We start from the raw sequence: 22,249 nt of genomic DNA, 5'->3' as shown, positions 1-22,249 counted from the left end.
TGGGAGGGCGATCATGTTGAGTGTGAGGGTAGAGCCGGAGACCAGAAACGTCTTTTACTCGTTTTCCAGACAGAGGTTGCTGAAAGGTGAAATTTTCTTATTAACGCACAACAGAGGCTTCTTGCATTTGGCTTCTTACCTCCTGAAGTTGTGAAGCCCTTTTTCTTAGAGCTTAGTGTTTTACAGGAGAGAAATATTAAGCAATCTGATAGTCTTGACAGTGCTATTTTCTTCCATATTTCAAGCAGTCCGAAGGTGTTTATCAGGGAACAGGCACTGGTGTTCTGGGCGAACAGGACTCTACAAGAAATTACCCTGGGACTCGATCAGCACCAGGGCTGAGGAACAGCTTCACCTTCTAATCTCTCAGCAGAAAGCTGTCATTTCCTTGTGGTGCTGAAGTTTAGGACCTGAGACTAACCGAGCATGCGCTTCTCCTGCATATTTTCCCCCCTCCCAACGCGAGCTCCTTTCTTCTGACTCCGCCCCCACCCTGCCTCCCGTGAGCGTGCTTGCGTCATGGAGCGCAAGTCCCCTGGCAACCCCGGAAGTGGGTCAGGGGCCCTGGCCTCTGCCCGGCCGCGGAGCCGGAGCAGGCGGTGGTGGCCGCTGGGGTCCCGCCAGGCGAGCCTGTCCGGTGGCTGAGCCCGGACACGGCCCGAGCCGGGGGCCCAGGATGCTGAACGTCCCTTCCCAGGCTTTCCCGGCCCCCGGCTCCCAGCAGCGCGTCGCCTCCCAGGGGCGCAGCAAGGTAAGTGGGGTTGCCGTTTGTCTCCTGCCTCAAGTGCCCCGAGTCTGTTCTGAAGTTGTCCTCTTGTCAGTCTGCTCGGCATCCTGCTTCCGGTGTGGTTGCTTCCCTCCCTCAAGCTGTCCTCGCTAGTCTTTTGTTCTTTTCGGTCAGAAGGATAGGGCTGAGCGGTGGAGGCCAGGGAGACTTCACTGCAAGGTTGGTGGCTAGGGAAGACAGGAGTCTGCAAGATCTCCCTTCAGATTTACCGTCACCTCTCCAGGTCATACTCCTCTATGTATACGATGGCCAGTTGTCCCAGCCCTGCCTTATCTATGAACACCCGTAGTTGATTTTGAATCTGATACAGTGATCCTGAGTATGTGTTGAATATGGTTACTGTTAGCAGCAGGTGGGATACTGATCAAATTAAATAAAAACTGTGCCCTGTGTTCACTGCAAGGCGAATGCTGTTTGCTTATGTTATTTTGGTGGTTCCTTTTTCTGCAGCCACACCTAAGTGTTTTCTTGTGAGATTTCTGCCTTCTTGGGCCACTCGAATTCTTTCTCAAGTTTTACTTTATATGACTTTGGGACTTTCACTGAACGTTTCTGTTTTCCTCCACTTAGACCTTAGATCAGAAAATGAGTTGAGGTTTTCTCTTATTTTTAAGAAGTGTCTATCCCCAGCCTTCATCATACACAGCACTGAGATGTTTTGTGTGCTCACTGATAGCCATGTATGTCTTGAGTGCTTTTCCTGTGTCCACTGAATCCCCACAGTTAATCTGTGAAGTGGGGTTGTTTACTATCTCCATGCCGGGTTAAAAAAAAAAAAGGTTAACAAAGGTCTGGTGTCAGCCACGTAGGCTTGTGATATGATTGTGACACTTCTTCAATTGCTTTGTGTGCATCTGCTCACCATCCATCAGTCATGTATCTCTTCACCTGCTGCTCTCTTTAAACTAAAAGCTTGGCTCCACCATCAAAGGCTACTTCTTGCAGAATGAGAACGTCAGTTACTGCCTTTCTCCATCAAAACTGCTATGTTCTCAGCATTCATTTAAAGGAGAGCACTTCAAGACAAAGACAAGAAGCCAGAGGGATGTGGTAACAGATGTGAGTTTTGTTGTTCCATGAAGTAAGATTTTTGAGTAATTTAAATAGGAACCTCAGACTGGGTTAATTCCTTTGTTATGAAATGAGACAGTCTTGAACCTGTGAAAAGCTGAGTCCGGATTGGATAAAACAATCAGATGAAGTTTGAAAAAAATGGAACACAGCTGGAGAGGTCGATGGTTAAATTGTCATAAGCATAGACTTTGAAGTAGGAAAGAGATGTCTTTCCAAGATCCACTACTTAATCTTATTGACTTTTTGCTTAGGCGTGTATAGGGATAACCAGCTTTTGTTGCTATTGTCTTATTTCTAGGATTAAGTGCTATTTTTCAAAGCACACCATTGTTAAGCACTCAGCAGATAGATATTACTTAACAGAAGCCTTTTATTCAGATCTCACCAATTTGAATCTTACATTGAGACAGATTCATTATCATAACTGTTCTTATTTCTACCAGATATTTCCTAAATCAGCATTTATTGAAAAACTTTTGGTTTGAGCAATGTCCTCAGTAGGATAAGTCTTTTGAACATGTGGTTCCCAGTTGGTGGTGCTGTGTGGGGACATTATGGGACTTTTAGGAGGTTTGGCTTTGTTGGAAACAGTATGTCCCACTTAGGGGAGGCTTTGAGGGTTTATAGCCTCACCCCCATTTCCAGTTCATTCTCTCTGATTCATTTCTGTGAATATGTACAGTTGACATAGGATTGATTAGTCAGCTTCCTGCTCTGGCTGCCTGCCACCATGCCATTCTTGCCATTATAGGCTCCCCTTCTTGAACCGTAAGCCAAAATAAACTCTTCTATAAGTTGATTTTAGTCATGGTGTTTTTATCACAGCAGCAAAGAGTAGCTAATACAGTATGGTGTCAAGGAACTTAGCCTCTCAGGCAGCACGGATTCAGAAAATGCTGTGGGCCAGTGCTTGATACCAATGGGGAATCTATTTCCATTTGGCCAAAGCATTTGATAGAAAGTTGAGGCTAAACCGTGGCTAGTAATGCAAACTGTGACCGGATAATAAAGGGTCTGACTAACAGTTGAGGGATTTGAAGGCTTTAGTGTAAGGAACCACTGTAGAAGGGAGACCTGCGATCTGAGTTGCATTTCCAGAAGATTAACTGCCCTAGGGATTATAGAATGGAGAGAGAGAGCCCAATGATTTTTCTCCTCGTTCTTTGGTTGGAATGGAGTCGCCAGAAGAGTTTCACCAGTGGTCAGAACAAGAGTGTGGAGTGAGATGATGAAGTGTGCCCCAGAGATACCCATCTCTTTATTTTGGTGGTAAAATAGATATGAGTCCAGAAAGTGAGTTACACAAGCTTCCTCGAGTGTGCATGCTTTTGCAGGACTGTTCTCTTGGTCCTTTATAATGAGCTGGTTGGACAAATGTAAAAACTGACCCTGTTCAGTACGTGAGTCTTGAACTTTTCCCCTAGATTGTCTTAACTAATTAAAATACTAGTGTACCTTTGTATTAATAAACTTTGTGCCAATGTAACAGAATACCCAAGAGTGGATAATGGATAAAGGACAAGTTTATTTATTATAACTTATTTATAATAAATTTGTTTATTATAAGGGGAGTGTAAAGAAACTTATGTATGGCCAGGGCCTTATTGGTTTGTTAGAACATGGTAGAGGGCATCACAGGGCAATAAAGACCACAAGAGATTTTGTAGCTTTAAACTCATTTATAATTAACATTAGCCCTCAGGACCTAAACACTGCCCAATAAGCCCCACTTTAGAGAGTGAGTTTATTACATGTGGCTTTGGGAGAAGCACATTATGACCATCCAGTCTTTCACCTTAAAACCTTGGAAATGTATTTCGTGAAAGAAAGCAGGACTCAGAGTATCTTGTTACTAAATCCTGCAGGCACGGGTCAGTAGGTAGTTCCTGCAAAGGGCACCATTATAAACCGTGGTCTTGTGTTAAGGTCATGATTTCATGTCCTACCTTTTCTGTTACCCACAGTCAGCTGTGTGAGGTGTCTTTGTCCTGTGTCTGAGGTACATGTACTGCCCCATCCCTCAGTCACCTAGAGCCATCTTTTTTGTTACTAGATAGATAAGTGAAAATGGAAGTGCTTATCTTCAAGTTACCATTAAATTACTTAGTAATGGCCCAAGTGGTGTAGTAACAGTATTGGAAATTCTTCTGTGCCAAGAGAAGCCATGAAATGCTTCCTGTAAATGGAAATGTGAGAATTGTTAGTAAGTAAAAAGTAATCATGCGGAGGTCACTAATACCCATAGTAAACAAAACTTTGCATGGATTGTGAAGGAAAAAAGAAAATGTATAGATTGAAAACAAGCAAACAAAAATGTTTCTATAGGGTGTTTGGTGCTGTCCTTGGTCTCAGGCAATCACTGAGGCAGGTTTAACTTACCTTAGTGGAGGTCTCTGTAGGGGAGCAGTGATGGGGGAGGACGCTCTGGTTGATAGATCCTGCATACACTGTGGACATTCATACCCAAGACTAGAAGAAGGCTTTGCCGAGTCCCTTGTATCTTAGGCACTGAAGCCCTTGACATGGCTGCACTGTGCTCATGCCAGTGGCACACACTCACTTAGGGCCTCCTCTCTCCCGTACCCTTCCCAGCAGCGCTGGTGTTTTCCTGTGCTTAATGTGCTTTATCAGTGAGTTTGTAGAAAGCAGTATTGCACAGTAATTTCTGATGATCTGTTTATATTGATAATTCAGAAAAGGCCCACTGTCATTGGTATATCTTCTGTCAAATCTCTTGATTGTTAAGGTCACAAATTTTTTCCAATTGACAACAATAACATAATTAGCATCAAAGCTAGATCCTGGACATTCCAGCTTTCTGTTATGCCATAATTCTATTATGAGAAATATTTGTGAGGCAGAATTTCTAAGTCCTATCTCAGGTGTCTTAAATACTATTTTGTTTAAAATTCTAGGCATCTGAATTTCCTGGACATTTTGAACTAGACAAAAGGGTCTCCTCCCTGTAATAATAATAATAATAATAATAATAATAATAATAATAATAATAAAAGTTAACAAAAAGTAAAAAAAAAAGTCAAAGAAAATTAAATTAAAAAAAAATCAAAGAAAGAAAAAGCCAGGTGTGACAGTTTACCTGTGCAATCTCAGTGCTGGGGAGATTAATGGCTGCAAGTTTTGTGACCAGTCTGGGCTGCTATATGGCAGGATCTTCCCTGCTAAACAGTAGATAAAGTAAACTTCTAATACAGTAGAACAATTTTGACACCCCCCCCCCCCACACACACACTAGATGAGAGGATTTGTAGTATTGCTGGGTTTCAGTCTTATCTTTTTATTCACTTATTTTTCATTGAGATAGGATCTTACTGTATAGTCCAGGGTGGCCTCACACTTGCCACCTCACCTTCCCAGGATTTCTTTTAAAGGGAGAATGATAGGACTGAAGCAGTCCAAAGGCAAATAAAAGTAGCAGGGAAGGAAAGCAGCGAATTAGGAACCAGGTGTAATTTCTGTTTTTCCATTGTTTAGGTACCTTTAAAACCAGGCAGAAGTCTTATGGATTGGATCCGACTGACTAAAAGTGGAAAGGACTTAACAGGATTGAAAGGCGGGATAATTGACGTAACTGAAGAAGAGCTTAAGAAGCACAACAAGAAAGATGACTGTTGGATATGCATAAGAGGTAGGTGGTATTTACTAAATATTTCAGAAACTTGCCTGGGCTTTCCATCCGTAAAGCATGCAGGCCCTGAGTCAGGCTGAGTTTCAGACTTTGGTGACAAAATTGCCTTACTGGATCATAAATAATGTTTATTAATTCTTACTCCAGACAGTATTCTTCCTTATATAACCTCTTACATGTTGATGCAGAAGACAGGCAACTTCTAGAATGGCAATCTTTTTGTAGCATACCTATGCTGCATTCCTTTTGAAAGGAAGCACATTTTGCCAAGAAATTTAACACCAAGGTGATACAGTTAAAATTTTCAGGGGCACCCAGTATAGAGAATAACCCCATGCCAGAGCATTGCGACTGGGTGCTGTTAGAAAAAAGGTCTCTGAGAGTCTAAAGGAAACCCTATGTGTGTGTGTTGTATGCTGATGTACATATTTGTATGTGTGTATGCATGTGCGCAGACTCATGAGAACACTGTTCGCGTGTGTCTGTAGACACTAGAAGTTGATGAACTTTAGATTCAGTGAGAGACACAGTCTGAAAGCATAAGGAAGAGATAGCGAAGTCAGCCTCTGGCTCCCACACACACACGAAGAATCAGTTCCTTAGGAACACCATGTTGATATGTGGTAACAAAGCTTCAAAGCACACAGCAGAAATCAGGAGAGCCAAGGGACAGAATTAACGTTTTTATTCAGAGTCGTAGATTTTATTCCCTTTCAGCGATTGTTAGAGCTAGATGAGCATCTGTAGATCTAGTAATGAAAGTACTAGTGCAGTTTCTTTATTGAACACAAGATGGCAAAGTCGTCACAGTCCTTCAACTCCAAGGCTTAGAGACACTCCCAGCTGTAGAGTTGACAGTGGTGAATTTTCCCATGCTTTACCTCAGGAACATCTTTTTCCATTATATATTTTGGGGCCAACATAATTAACAACGGTAAAAATTTTAAGTAAGTGAAAATGCTGTTTTATAATGGCATATAATACTTGCTGCGTACTTGATAGACGTTAAATACATTTATGAATTAATGTAATCTAGAACTCTAATATTTGTTTGAATATTAAAACTAAAAGTCAGTTTTTAATATGTTTACTTTTATTTATGTTAGTGAGACGTTTTGGGGGGTCTTGAAATTCTCCTAATCTTTTAACAATTATTGAGAATATTAAAAGGCTTTTGTTCGCATGATATCTCTTAACATTACCATTTATTAAAATTAAGAAACATAAAGAATATTTAAAATTAATTTAATAAAGGTAATAAAATTACTATATACTGTAAGTAGTACCTGTGTTTATGAAAATAACTTCCTAATGAAAAATATAGAAGAATATAATTTTCTGTTTTGATAAATATTTCTAATATATAGCTTAATAGATGACAGCTCACGTATATTCTTGTGTTACCATCTCCAATCTCATAGCACGTGTCTACATAGCTTCTAGAAAACTCTACATTAATGAAAGAACAAGAATTTTAAACAAACATAATATTTTAGTTTTATTTGGAAAACAATTTCCTCTTGGATCACCAGAGTGTCTGTCTGTCTTGAGCTTCTTCTGGAGTCCCTGGGCTCCGCTATGAGATTCTGTGACTCACAAAAGAGAATAAAGAAGAAATGAAATATTCCAGTCTGTGAACGTGTGTCCCGAAACATGGTGGGTGATACTGTCAATTTTACATGGTGAGCATTGTGGTTCGCATGTGTAGCTAGCTACCAACCTGAGACACTGTGGCAGCTGCATCCAGGAGATGGACGGATAGACATAGGTGACACTTGGGTGTAACGTGAAGACACTACACTGTCAACCGATCTGGGCGTGAGATTGCTTGGAGTGTGCTCAAGTTCCGAACCTAGTCATCTGAAATAGCATGGCCTGAGGCAGATTCCGCAAGTTGGTAAAGGCTTTTTCTGTCTCTAGAAAATTTGAGAGATGACTAAAAACCAAGCTTCCGGAAACTAGGACATTCAAAATTGCCATTGAGAGAGGGAAAATGGCATGAGAGTTGGTATATACATCATAGACAGTAAATGCATTTATTGAATGAATATAATGTAAAACTTGTTGGGATATTAAAACCAAAATTCAGTTTTTAGTATGTTTCCTTTTACTTACGTGAGTACTGAGTTTTTGGTCTTGAAATCTCAATTCAAATCACCAATCATAGAAAACTGTGTGTATGAATAACTTCTGTCACTGCCTGAATACCCAAATAAACAACTTTTTAAAAAGGTTTCATTTGGCCAATGCTTTTAAAGTGTGTAGTCCATGATCATTTGACTTTGAGTTTTGATGCCTGTGACAAGTTCCTGTGATGGTGAGAATATGTAGCAGAGGAAACCGCTCACCTTATAGCTAAGAGGTAGAAAGACAGACAGGAGGGACTGGGTCTTCCTTGGAGAGCTGGCTCCTTCCACTAGGCCCAGCTGACTTAAAGAACCTATACTACATGCCAGCAGCACTCAGGGCTAGTGCCCAGCATTCAACAGAGACCTTTAAGGGACATTCAGGATCCAAAGTGTAACACCGTGTGACATTTCTTCCTAGATGTATTTATCTAAGATTAGTGAAATGTCCACACGACTCATACATATGAACACAACCTAAATAACTGTCTAGTGATGAGTGGGTAAACCAAATGTGAATTAGCCACATGGTGTGTTACCTAGCCATAAAACCAAAAAATAGGGCTGCAACAGTGTGGATGAACCTTGGAGACATGCTAAGTAGAAGAAGGAAGTCATAAAAGACTATGTTTTATATGATTGCACTTGTATGAAGTGTCCAAAATAAGCAAATATATTCAGACAGAATTTTTTTTGGTTTTTTTTTTTTTTGGTTTTTTGTTTTTGTCTGTGAAGGAGAAATGGGGAATGCTAGTGAAAGAATGTTTCTGTATGTTGTTAAGTTAATGATACCCATTATGAAGGCAGTATCTTCTTACAAGGATTCCTGATTCTTGACAGAATCAGGAGAGCTTCTTCCTTTTATAGAACAATGTCTCCTTATTGTAGTTTATCTTTTTATTGAAAATATTATTTTCTGTATAACATATTAATCCTCCCCTATGTCTCAGATCCTCCCTATTTTCCCACCCAAATCCACACTCTTTCTTCATCATATTAGACTACAAAACAGACATCTAAAATAATGATAATAGTAATGCTGATAGTAACAACAGTAACAATCATATAATAAAAGATAAAGTAAAAACAGAATAGGACAAAACAAAAAAAGAGCCAAAGGAAAAGCATTAAGAAACACATACAGGCCCTGAGACACACACATTCCCATGTAAACAAAGTTTTAAACCATAATATAGAAGCAAAAGATCTCTAAAGTTAAAAGAAAACACCCAGACAAAGCATTATAAGATAACTGTTGGTCGTCTATTGCTGGGCATGGGGCTTGCTCATAAGTGTGAGTTGTTGCCCAGTTAGTCGCAATTGGAGAAGATGAATTTTTCCTTTGTAGGAGCTGGAAATTGCCTCTGGGTTTGGATGGGGGTTTGTGTTAACGTCTCCTCTCAGCACTGGAATGCCATTTGGCTTAGACTTATGCAGGCCCTGTGCATCTCTGTGAGTTCACATCCTGATGTGTCTAGAAGGCTTTGATTTTGTGTTGGCTTCCACCCCATTGGTTGCACTTCTGGGACCTGAGTCCAGAGTGAGACTGAGTGTTCTAAGACCTCTTACTCTCTGTGCCTTGTCCGGTTGTGGGTCTCTATCTACTGCAGAAGGAAAGTTCCCTGATGATAGCTGAGCAAGATGCTGATCTATGAGTGTAACAGAATAGCATCAAGAGTCATTTTATTGCTACATCCCTTTAGCAGAACAATAGTATTTGATTTTCAAGTCTCAGGTTTTTGGCTACCTCGGCAGTGTTGGAGATGGTTTCCATCTCAGAACCTGGATCCACTGCAAGAGCAGCATGTGTGCTCTTAACTGAGAAGTCATCTCTCCGGCCTCTTGATAGTTTTGATTGTTGACTTGACACAATATAAAACTACCTGGGAGGGGAGTCTCAGTGATGAGTTATCACTGAGGCTAGATTAGGTTGGCCTGTGTGTGGGGCTGGGGGTGGTGGTGGTGGAGAGGAGGTTTCTTAACTGGTTAATTGAGTTGAGAAGAACCAAACCTGAATGTGGGAAACACCATTTCATGGGCTGAGCCCTGAACTGAGTTTACAGAAGACAGCAAGCTGAGCACGAGCCTCCATCACTCTCTGCTTGTGCCTATGATGTGAGCTGACTATTTCTTTAGGTTCCTGCTGCCTTGACTTACCTGCAGTGATGGGCTCTAACTTGGAATTGTGAGCCAAAGTAGACTTTTTCTCTTGAGTTGCCTTTCTCGGGGTATTTTGTCACAGCAATAGATTAAGTCTGTCCACAAGTAATAGTATTTCTATTGTAATGGGCAATGGGTACTCAGATCAGACGTGCTTTCTCACGTCACAGTTAAGGTTTTGTTATGTTGTTTTGTGTTTTTGTGGGTTTGGTTTTTTTTTTTTTTTTGGCTTTTTTATTGTTAGGAAATGATTTTTAAAAGGACAAGACAGGTAAGTCTCTGTATCAAAGAAATCGACTGGTTTCCTTCCTAATTAGTAACAGCCGCCTCTTCTCTTCAAGATTAGTATATCAGTTGACTCTTTTATATCCTTTGGGATTATCTAAATGTATGGAAGTCTTCTGAAATGAGGACTCAGTTTGTGATATTTAAAAAAATCAGTTCTTGTTGAGCCTTTGAGATGTTTTTACAGTTGGATTTGTCTGCTGTTAGCTCGCTAGTGCAGATATAGACAGCTGTGTTCTTGAGGAAGCCTCCAAGTCAGCATTTTCTGCTTTGTCCCTTGTTTCTCTTTTTTAAAAGAGAAAACCCTAGTTGAATGAATGAAAGATTAAATAAATGTTCGGGGAAGATCAAAAAATGAAGGTCTGAAAGCCACTATTCCTTGGGCAACAGCAGAGATGAGGCAGGCTTTCTTTTATCGGCCTAGGTGCTCATCATTGCTTAGCCTTACTGGAGATCTGACTCATGAAGAAGCAATCCGACTTTCTCATCAGGGCAGTAGAGAGCAATGGGATGAAGTTTTATTTCTCTCTGTGTGTGCACACATGTGTGCATGAACATGAGTGTATACACATTAAAAAATTATATAGAGTTTCTTCATGTTGGGAGGCAATTCTGTGAGGTCTTTTGTATTTCTTTATGTTTCATGAGCAGAGACACTGTTCTAGACAGTCTTTTCACAGATGTTTGAATGCTGTAAAATCTTGATTAATATAGTATCTCCCCCTAGAACAAAACCAGGTTTACTCATGGGTCAGGTTAATAAAGATCATGTCTCCCTCCAGAGAGGAGACAGGCACTCTCACTGGCAATTAGGAAGGACCCAAGTTTCTTAAGGTCTAGGTTCCACTCCTGGAGGTGTAGGAATGGGCAGGTCTCATTGGGCCATCTTCTCATAGCACTGTTGGAATGGGGGATCAAGGAGCTGATGCAAATGATTAAGTATCAGACTTACTTGTCTTAACCAGAAAGTCCCATATTATTTATAAGAGACCAGAAAAATGACAAGTTAATTAGCTAGCTTGCTAGAGCAGTAAAATTTCAGACTTTACAGCTCTTGATTTTTTGCAAAAAAAATGAACTCCTAAATGAAATGTTGGGAGTGGGTTTTTTTGGGGGTTTTTTTTGTTTTTTAGGTCATGTAATTTTTAGGAAGTTCATTTGGGTGTTATTTTTCCTTGCTTTGATACAGGGCTTGTTTACAATGTCAGCCCATATATGGAATATCATCCCGGTGGGGAGGATGAACTTATGAGAGCAGCAGGAACGGATGGGACGGATCTTTTTAATGAGGTAAGCTGCTTCAAGTAATCAGAGCACTGTATGTGTGGATTTGGCAGTGAAACATTGGTAGGAAGAAGAAAAAACTTGTATTCATTTGAGATGGATGGGCTGGAATGTAGCCTACGTTCACAGGTAGCAGCTATTCATGTGATTTCTTAAACCATTTTATTAAAATTCTAGAGATGGTTTCAAGTTTGTGGTATGTATGCACTTTGTCTCCTCAGCCAGCAAGACTTGTGCTCATCTTGATTTGTTTTAGTAATGATGGTAAATGACTTACAGCAAACACTATCAGTGCAGAAAAGGGATAGGCAGATCTGCTATTACAAATTACTCACAGTGATCCGCCTGCCTCTGCCTCCCTGAGTGCTGGGGTTCCAGGTGTGTGTCACTGTGCCTGGGTAGTTTTTAAATTAAATTAAAATTGTTTTTTTTTTTAGTTAGCATGCAGCCTTCTTGCTCTTTCCTCTTGGGGAGATAGTTGTATCCAGTCTGTTACTGCATGGAACCTGTATCTCTTGAGGCAGTTAGATAGAGTTGATTAACACATAGGAAGCTTGTTTTTCCTAAGTTAATAGCAGAGGTTCTACATGCATTTCAAAAGATGTTCACATCAGTACCCTTTCCTCCAAATTTGCAAAACTTAGTTTTCCCACTATTTAAAAGTTATATAGACTATGTTAATTACTGTCAGTTTTGTTAATGGTTTTTCTAATAACATCATTGTCATTAGAAGTTTAGTAATTGGCCTTTGTTTCACATTTCATCTTGTACATTAATGATAACTAACCATGTTATATAATACTAGGTTTTTACTATTTAAGATACCTGAATCAGATTGGGGTATTTTATGGTTGTTCTGATCAAACATAATTTGATTTCTGTTTCTCCAGTTTTCTGTTGTCAGATTTTTAAAGTACTTTTTAAAAGAATTTTTGATTTTAGGTAATTATTTTTTGATCAGGCTGCCAGAAATGTAATTTGTTTTATGTTTAATACTTAGGAGCATTTGCTTGAATGGTGGGACTTGTTTGTTCTGATGCAAAGTCCAGTTTGCTCCCTGGTTGCATTTGCATTCCCTTGGAAGAATCTTTTTGCTCCTTTAAGAAATGTTCCTTTGCTCTTTGCTGTTTGTTAATTTTTAGCAATGCAAACCAAGTCAGCTTATGCCTAACTTGTCTGCTGTAGATTTCTCTTGGACCTCCTGTGTTCTCTGGTTGAATGTACTTTAGCAGAAGAGCTCTCAGTTAAAAAAAAAAAGTCTTGTCGTTTATATTCTTCAGCATTGAGTTTACGTGGGCCTTGTGTGAGGAAGGCAGTGCTGTACTCCACAAATTGCTGCATACTCTGGCTTTAATGAGCCAGTCAAGTTTGTTATTTATGACTGTCTCTCATTATGGAAATAATTTTAGAAGCCTCTGGTACATTTTCAAAACTTCTTTCTAGAAACTGTCTTTCAGTATAGAACTTTACATATGCACCGTGTTTGAGTTATACAAAGAAAATATTGGTTCATGTCTTTATTGTCTTTATCTGTTTCCAGTTTTGATCCCACTGCTGACCCTGCATTTTGTCATTCTGTATAACTGATGGACCGAGATGGCCTGTTGGTATTTCAGCTCAGTCTCCAGAGATCACACTGGCTTATTTCTGTTGTTCGTTTCCAGAGAAAGAGACTGAGCTACTGAGTAGTCTTTGTCTTTTCCCATCATGCCCCAGTGAGTGGCCAGATTATTCATTTACATGCACCCTTTCCTTCACTGCTGTAGTTCAAGTCCTCAGTGCTGTTTCTGGCCCTGGCACTTTAGTACTGTCCAGATAGTTTTCTGTTCATATCCAGTTTGGGTTATATTCATCTTCTTTAAGATGTTTGTCCAAGCAACATCCTGCTTTTCAACTCTAAGTGGTCATTGCTTACAGTGAAATGAATGTAGTCAACTACTGGCTTTTAATAGAGTAGTATGTCAGAGTATTCTACTTTGAATATTCTTAAGCCCTTGCTGTTTTGTGATTGACAAATCCTTTACCCCTGCCTCCTTGAATTTCTGTCTTTTCAATCTGTTTGCTTAAATTACCCTCATTTTCACACTCCCAAAGGCAGAGATTTACACTGTAGTGGTTGCACTGTAAATAATTGCAAATAAAATTCCAGTTTCTATTAATAATAAGTGCATGTCCATTTTGTAATGTATTTGCTAATTAGTGTTATTTAGTTCCTCAGGATTATTTAGATCCTGTTAACAATATTATTTGACCTAATTATTTTAATGTTTGAGCAATGTATTATGACTGTTAATATGTAACAAAAATGATTTTCCTTTACTGATGTTTTGAATGTTGTGTTTTTCTTTACTGATCTTTTTACAATTGAACTTTTAAATTCTTTTAGGATTTTGCTAATTTAAATAGTGTTATGCTGTTGGCATAGTGATACACATCTATAATCCCATCACTCAAGAGACTGAGGCAGGAGGATGGCTGTGAGATAAGAGCAGCTTGGGTTACATAGTGAGTTCCAGACCAGCCTGAGTTAGAATTTTCTGTTTTATCATATAGGAAGAATATGAAAGTAATTTTCATACATTGTGAAGGCTATTCTTCAACACTAATCTCTCCCCCCATCTGTGAGGCTTCTAATTGCATTGCAAATGGCAAAGAAATAAAAAGAGTAAAGGTTTTCTTTTGAAATTTTGGGATTTCGTGGACACCTGACAGTGTCAGAAACACCCAGACGTCTGTGGACAGCACATTGAGAATACTGCTCCGAACAGTCTCTGTCTGTTGCTGGCTAATTGATCTGCTCCAGAGCAGGCTATGAAGATTTAGCCCTGACATGGTAAAATAAGACTATGTGGAGGTAGAATCATGTTGCCTTTCGGCCATTCATCTCCCATGCTAGGTTCATCGCTGGGTCAATTATGAATCCATGCTGAAAGAATGCCTGGTTGGCAGGATGGCTATGAAGCCTACTGTTTTGAAAGGTAAGTGAAAAAGACGATGCTTTTAAAAAATGAAATTGGGTCTTCTTGAATGGGAATGAGTAAGTCACTGTCTTTCTCCCAGTGTTACTGGCCTTCTGTATCTGATTTAAATGTTTATTCAACCTTGGGCCTCCACATGCATGCACACATACGTTTCCCCCATACTCACACATGCAAAATTAGGTATACAGACACACTAAAACAGAGAAAAGGAAAACACACTTCTATAGTGACTGCTGAGGGCCTTCCTGTTGCCCTTCTAGGCTGAGAGTCGGAGGGTCCTTGCTGACAGGATGGCCCTCAGAGGTGATAAGGGGTAGACAAGGGGAGGGAGAGAGTCAGGTGTGACGGTCAGGGGACTCTTGCAGCTCTGACTGACTAGCAATCAGGCCGTTTCAGTGGCTCTGACTAACTAGCAACTAGGTGCTCCTTTATTTATACAGGTTTCATAGAACAAAGACAAACTAATGGTTATCCAAGTTGTACAGAGTATGTGTTTGACTTTTTATTACACACCCAAGGTTACAAGTTCAGTCACAATTAGAAAATACAAACAAAACAGATATTATTATTATTATTATTATTATCATCATCATCATCATCATCCCTGTAATTCCAATTTAAAGAACCCAAAGAATCTTACCTCCAAAGCAAATTTATTTATATTTATTATATAACACTGTACTTTTAGGCTAGCAGTGTTTGTAGTTTTAAGGCACTCCAGACAAACAGAAAATATCTGAACCGGTCTTTTATGAATAGCAAATACTAATACTGACTTCTTTTTACTATGTTTTATCACCCTCACTAGAAAGTTGGAAAAGGTTTATTTTAGTAAATCTATCTTATATACTGAGTTCTATTCCTCTAGGAATGTACCTTGTATGACCTCCTATCTTTAAACTACATTTTCAGAGAACTCTAAGACTATAGTAAAAAGAAACCTTGAATCTGTAACCTATTCTCCTAGCCAGACAAAGTTTTTCAGTTGTTTCTGTTTACCCAGCATCAATTATACTGTTTGAGTTAGCTCAGGGGCAGATACCCCAAAAAGATTCCTAAAGTAATGACCTCATCTAACTATGTGCTTATCTGTGCTTAATGATCTCCAAGGCATAAGGAAGACTTCCAAATAAAGCTAGATAATGTTATGTTTAGGATTTTCCTAAAAAGACTCAGACATATTTTTTCTCAGAAAAAGACATAAAATGAATCACAATGTAGAAAGTCCCTAAGAATGCAATGTACAGAGACAAAACCCTAAAAGTTAGAGATAGAATGATAGTGTCAGCATTGCTGGAATGTGTCAAGCAGCTGTGCTGGCTTCATGACTCGCCATTTTCCATGGATATGGCTGGGCCAAGTGACTTTCCTTTAAAAATGTGATGTATTTTGTAGAAACTGTAGGAGTAAATATCATAGAAGGAAAAAAAATTGCTTCCTCGTTGTCAGTAATCTCACATTTTGTCATTAAATAAGCAGACTAGTAACAGTGTTGGTTACAGATGTTGGCTGATTTTTTTTTAGTCTAGTAGTTTTACATTTATCTATCTATCTATCTATCTGTCTGTCTGTCTGTCTGTCTGTCTGTCTATTTGTCCATCTGTCTGTCTATCTATCTATCTATAGGGTTGGAATCTCATTCTATTATTCTGGGCTACAAACTCATGATGACTAATTTTTTTTTTTTAAGTCTAATGGCCCTTCCTTCCTTCCTTCCTTCCTTCCTTCCTTCCTTCCTTCTTTTCATTGGAATCTCACTCTATTATTCCAGGCTACAATCAAACTCATGATCCTGTTTCCTTAGGCTCTGAAAGATTGGGATTACAGCTGTGCTAGGTGTGTGGCCCCATGCTCAGTTTAGGATTTAACAGTTTTGATTGCTTTCACAAACACAAATAAAGCTGAGAAGTGATATAGTACTATGTAGCCTTCTGTCCTTGTCCTCCTTTTATCTTGAATATTCCATGTCTCCTCACCATTTTAGTCCCATTCTTCATTAAGCTTTTTTTTTAGCAGTCTAATTATCCATGAGCTGTCTTATCTGACAGCTGTTCCTGACCCTCTTTCAGAAGGGCGCCCTCTTGGAGTTTGAATGGAATTGCAGTAGGAGGAATATTTCATATAACCCTTTCTGTGAAGGGATATAGCCATTTCTGTTTAGTCACTCATGACTCTGGCTCTCAAATTCAAAATGAATTGGTCTAATCACGCAGAATCTTTGACTACTTAGTTCAGTGAGTCTGGTAATTCAAAGCTTTATTGCTGGAAGCTTCTCTCAGTAAACCCCTGTGTAAGGTTCTGGTATTTTAGACTCACACAGGAATATTTGTGGTCACATAGAGGTAGGAGCCAGGGGCTTGGAGCTATAAAGAGCAGGAAGTTGTAACTAAGCCCTTGTTTATTCCTGGATTTGGTAGAACTATGTATTTAGTGGAAAAGTATTTAACAGTAAAGGGATACTGGACTATCTTGTCTGTCTCGGCCTTTTTTATAAGGTGATAAAGGAGAGGAAAGAGAATTTTTCTCTGAGAATCTGGCCCCAGTTCTCATAGCAGTGAGGGTGTGCTTCCTGTTGTGCATGAAGCCAATATGTGGAACTTGGTTTTAATAAAAAAAAAAAAAAAAATCTTCATTGTACTTCCAGCTAAGCAAGGAGGCCAGGAGCTCCTCAACTCAGATTTTTCTCCCACTTAAGTAGAGGCAGGAGGTTGTTAGGAAGACAGGGGGAAGAAGCAGATTGTTGATCAGATGGTGAGAAAGGAGGGTTTTAGGGTTCTGAGTATGAGTATGGGAGGGCAATGTGCCTCTTCATAGATGACATATGTCTTTATTTCTTCTTTTGTTTTTGTTTTTGAGACAAGCAAGGACTTGCTGTGTAGAGCAGACTTACCTCAAATTTAGAACTATCCTTTAGGCTTTACCTACTGAATACTGGGATTACAAGTGTTCACCACCATGCCTGGCTGTGCAGACTACCTTTATTTTATTTTACTTTGTTTTGTTTTGTTGCAGTACACAGGGTTGAACCCAGGGCCTCATGTCTGTTAGACAAGCATTACCATTTTGAAACACTTGCACATTTTTTTTTTTGAAATCCATTGGGGATTTTGAGCTCATATTAAAAGAGCATTGACTGGCAGAGCTAGCTGCTTCTATGCAGGTTCACTTCTGGAATCCAGCCTCGGACCATACTTGAATGGGTGCTGGAGGTTTTTCCTGAAACATTTAGGTTTCTGTTATTTAGTTCTGTATCAGTGTTGCCAGGCCTTTTCTAACCAACTTCAGTCTGACCCACCTGGAAATTCAGATAGGCGACTTACCAGTTTGAAGCAAGTCTGGAATTTAAGCATATGACTTATGTGATCCCAGAAACCTCAGACAAAGAACTAGTCTCTCACTACTGATTTTTCAGTATATCTAGCAAATGTCCGTGTGGATTTATAGTAGACGAACATGAGTTCAGCCTGAAAACACTCTTCCCACAGGCACAGGTCAGTTGTTAAAACACCCAAGGAAATAAGTCAGAACTAAATGGCAAGTGTACTGTTGAACTTCATTGTGCCTGGCCAGAGTCATGATAATTGTGTCTTAAATATTTAGGGAAATGAGACTGGATTGATAAAAAGCCTAAAATGGGACTACTAAAAGCAGTCATGCAGAATTGAGAATGAACCAGCTAGAACTGATTTATAGCTAGGAAAAAACAAAGCTGGTGAAATTAAAAGCCAGCACATGAATAGTTCAATAGGTTAGACAAAATGGAAAAACTTCAGTGAGCACAAGTTTGAAGAGCAGAACTCATGCAAAATGTGGTTCTGGGAGATGAGATGGAAAGACATGCAGGAGACAAAGAGTCTTTTAGGTCTATGGCTTGTAATCAGATTTTCAGAAGAAAGTCACAGAATAAGAAAGTAGCAATGCGCGGAAGGGATAAGGCCTAGAAAATTTTAGAATAAAATCAGATATCTAAAGCTGAGCAAGGTGAGCAAACCCCAGACAGGATAAATAACAGCATAACATGTGGAGCAGTGTTGAACTGAATACAGCCAAAGGTGATGAGAAGATATGAAGAGTAGCCAGAGGGAGATTCAACAACAAAGCAGTGACTCATACACAGCAGCTAGTCTGGTGCTGCCTACGACAGCTGAATTCCTAAGCAACAGAATAGGCTGAAAAATAGAATGAATAGCACTTTGAAAGTCTTAAGAAAAACAACTGTCCACTTAAATCACTCTGTAGTTGAAAAAGATGTACATTAGACTATCAAAAAACCAAAATACCTCCCCATGAGGGTAGAACCAGGGGGATGAGGAGGTGATAATTTCAGGTTAAACCCTAATCATGAAGGATGAAATTGTAAGCACTGTTCTTTCTCTCACCTGGTTGCAGGGAGGGCATCACGATTCCTAGGAAAATAAATTGTGGATTTTTAGAAACAAAATTAAAAGTCTCCTCCTATTCCATCTCTATTCCTGATTCCAATTACTGAGGCAGCATGGCCTTTAAAGGAAAGAGCAAACTTCATAGATAGATATGGGTCTAAATTTCATCTCTGCTACTTAGAGCTTGTTTTCTTAGATACCAGTCATAGATCTTAATTTTTTTTTCATTAATAAAATTAAGTATAAGACTAAGCATCTGGGGCTGGAAAAATGGCTCCGTAGGTAACTATGCTTGCCACACAAGCCTGACAACCTACATTCAGACTCCCAGAACTCAAGTAGAAGCTGTACATGGTCGAGCAGCATCTCTAACCCCAGCATGCTCCTACAAGAAGATGGGAGGCAGGGACAAGAGCTAGGCTGCCTAGCCTGCACCCAGTAGACTGCTTTTACAGTAAGACCAATACTCAAAGGATGTCCTGTGTTCTCTACCTTTGTGCCATGGCCACACATCCACAAGCACACACATGGCAGCCTACATACTTTAAAAATTTATGCACGTGAGTGAACATTTTAAAGTCATTTTGAAGCAAAATTTGTCAGCTACCCAGAATCAGTCACACCATGCTGGATATATAAGGAATAGAGCAATAACAAACATGGAGAGGCATATCAGCAGCAAGAAGCAATCTGAAAACAATCCCTGGGGTCCATGCTTCACCAGGGCAAATCCATCCCAGCCATGCAAAAATGGTGGGATGTCTCCAGGAAGCTTACTTGATTGCTGCAGCTTTTTCTGCATGCACGGCCTCTACATGTATGACCTCTGCCAGTGATTGATAGTCCTAGTGACACTACGTTGAAGGAAACTGTTTCCTTAGACTATGTCTATCAGTTACAAATAGCTCCTTGATTAGGGGTAGAATCCCGTGTTCACTTTCCCCTCTCAGTGCTGGCACCCTGTCTGTCCTGAACTTGTGCAGGTCCTTCGTGTTCTGCCACAGTCTCCGTGAGTTCCTGTGTGTCTGTTCAGTTGTGTCTGGAAGACATTGTCTCTTTGAAGTCTTCCATCACTTTTGGCTCTTTTGATCTATCCACCTCCTCTTGTACATAGATCCATGAGCCTTTAGGGGAGGGGCTTAACACAGACCTCTTTTGGCAAGATAGTAGCAGTAGGTTTTCTTTGAGGCTTGTGACCAAAAAAGTCTCAGGTTCTTGGCTACTTTAGCAGTGTCAAATGTGGGCTCCATCTGATGGAGTGGGCCTTAATTCTTTTCAAGGAAGAAAGTGGTTGGTTATTATTGTGATACGTGTGCTGGTATTACAGCAGTGTATTTTGTAGGCAGATCGCTGTTAAAGATTTCAAGGCTCGTGGCTAATAGTACTGACAAGAGCCTTTCTCCTCCTATGGTATGCAGAGTACTTTGCAACACCATGAATGTCAGTCAGTGAGGGTGAAGCTTTTAGTTGGGCACTAGCTCAACTTCTCTGAGTTCAGTGATGTAAGTAAGTGTTGTATTCATCAACAGGATCTTGCCATCAGATTGTCCTGTGATGTTTATGGGACCCCTTTGGTATACACACACCATTATAACCTAGAGTTAAGATACTCCTTAACCTCTATGCTAAAGAAGAACTCAGTGCAGTTGCCTGGCAGAACAGCCACTGAGACTGAACTCTTTCAGAAAAGAGACTTTGTCTAGCCACAGTATTGCCATTTAGCCAACATTAGGAAAATATATCAGTTTGCTTTTCATAAAGACTTCCAAATGATGCAAGTAGTTATCAAGAGAGAATACTGGATTTCTTCTCAGGGAAAAAGTTTCTCTTCCAACTAAAATGATGCAGATGTAAACGTGTTTAACATGGAAAAGAGTTTACATGGCTCAGCTCTTTAAAAATTAGACTGGTGTAATTTTGAAGGTTAATTTAAATAATTTAAGAGGAAGCTTTCTTCACACTGGAATTTCTTATATTAAAAAATGGCAGTGGAGTTAATTCTGCAAAATCCAGGAAGTTCTGGCAGATTGAAGTCAGTGCACATTAGGCAAAACAATCCTCTGATATAATACTTTTTTTCCTGGAAACAAATTAGCTAGAGTAATATTTCAAAATCTGTGAGTGCTTTGGATAAAAACAGATTTTTTTTTCCATGACAAATGAGATTTATCAGACTGTAGCACTATAACACACTGAAATGGCTTTAATTTACAGTACTGTGAATGTGCTGTTTGTCCTCAGGTAAAGCAGATTATCATAGCTGCAGTAGCCATAATAAGTAAAACTGATGGAGGGCAGTTAGGACCAGCCAGCAGACATCAGTGCTCCCATATAAACAGCAGTGGCTAGATATTTCTTTGTCAGTGATAAGCAATAGCCATTTGAAGTTCAGCATTTATTGTGTTTTAAGGAAGTGTATGTTTTTAGGAAGTATTAAACAACAGCATGTTGAGAAAAGTAGGGCTGGGCTTTGGGGAAGACAGAATCTGTCTTGGCTTTGTTGAAGAATTGTGGATCATTCCAGACCTTGGCTTCTTTCTTTCATTCTTGAGAAGAGGAAGATGGTAGTTTGTTTCATATTCTAAGAGTTCTTCAGTTATAGAATTACTTTGATTAAAAGGGGGGAAAGATGACAATCTGGCTTTCTTAGTCATGACCACTTTGTGTGAATTAGGTGTTGATGGGATTTTGTTTTATTAGCAATTAGAAGACAAAGAATTTGAAACCAGAGCATGGCGCACCCTTAACTTCAGCATTTGGTAGACTAAGAAAGGAGGACAAGTTTGAGGGACCGTGAGAGTAGTTAGTAGGATGGGGAACCTGACCTTGTAACAGCTTGAAATTTTAGATTTGTTATTTTAGTTTATCATCCTTTACAACTTTTTAAAGCTCCTAACAACTTGTATTATTTTGACCATGATTGTGTAGCACTTGTGGTTATTAAGATATATTAGACTTTTGTGAGTTAACTCCTATCCTGGAAAAAAAAGACCTGTCAAGATTTTTCTGGGTTGTAACTCTAATAATTGTATTATATATGTACATATGAAAGTTTGGCAACTTTATGCTTATAACAGTGTAGTTACAGATAGACTAATAATAGATAATAAAATCTCTTTGGAGTGTTAATTTTTGTATTTTATAGATTATAACCTAATAAATTCTGTTTTCTTTATACTAATTTAGAATATGCCATCTCAGATAAAACTTGGGGTGCATGTGCTTTTAGGAGAAATTAACTGTGTCTTAAAAGTAGAACCTATATGTAGCATTTTCAGAGTTGACGGATTGATAACCAGCTCTTGGGAGTAGGGGTCAAGAAATAAATTTACCAAGATACTGGGGCAGGCATTACACATACACACACACACACACACACACTGGAGAAGTAGCCTGAAGGTTTTCAGGGACCAAACTGACTTAGTTGAACCAAAGGCCTTTCATGTTATAGCCACATCTGTCCTTGAGCATAGTTTAACAAGAACATAGTTAACCAATAAAAATGACCTGATACTCTCTTTAAT

The 22,249-nt window shown here is 39.4% G+C and overlaps 1 protein-coding gene across 2 annotated transcripts in view; it reads left to right on the top strand.

Annotated features, from left to right (window-relative positions):
* Nucleotides 1-525: 525 nt before the first annotated feature.
* Nucleotides 526-22,249, top strand: part of LOC110550063 (cytochrome b5 reductase 4) — a 61,497-nt gene continuing 39,773 nt past the window's right edge. For both annotated transcript variants that reach the window (XR_002476498.2, XM_021639660.2), the window contains exons 1-4: nt 526-751; nt 5,354-5,507; nt 11,268-11,368; nt 14,259-14,340. Coding sequence is in view for 1 of the 2 variants with exons in the window: in XM_021639660.2 (XP_021495335.1) it covers nt 677-751; nt 5,354-5,507; nt 11,268-11,368; nt 14,259-14,340 (412 nt within the window). In the remaining variant the exon portion in view is untranslated. The remainder of the gene's footprint in view (nt 752-5,353; nt 5,508-11,267; nt 11,369-14,258; nt 14,341-22,249) is intronic.

Source organism: Meriones unguiculatus, chromosome 6 (assembly GCF_030254825.1).
Source record: "Meriones unguiculatus strain TT.TT164.6M chromosome 6, Bangor_MerUng_6.1, whole genome shotgun sequence".
Classification (NCBI taxonomy): Eukaryota; Metazoa; Chordata; class Mammalia; order Rodentia; family Muridae; genus Meriones; species Meriones unguiculatus.
This window is presented reverse-complemented; position numbering and strand designations above follow the sequence as displayed.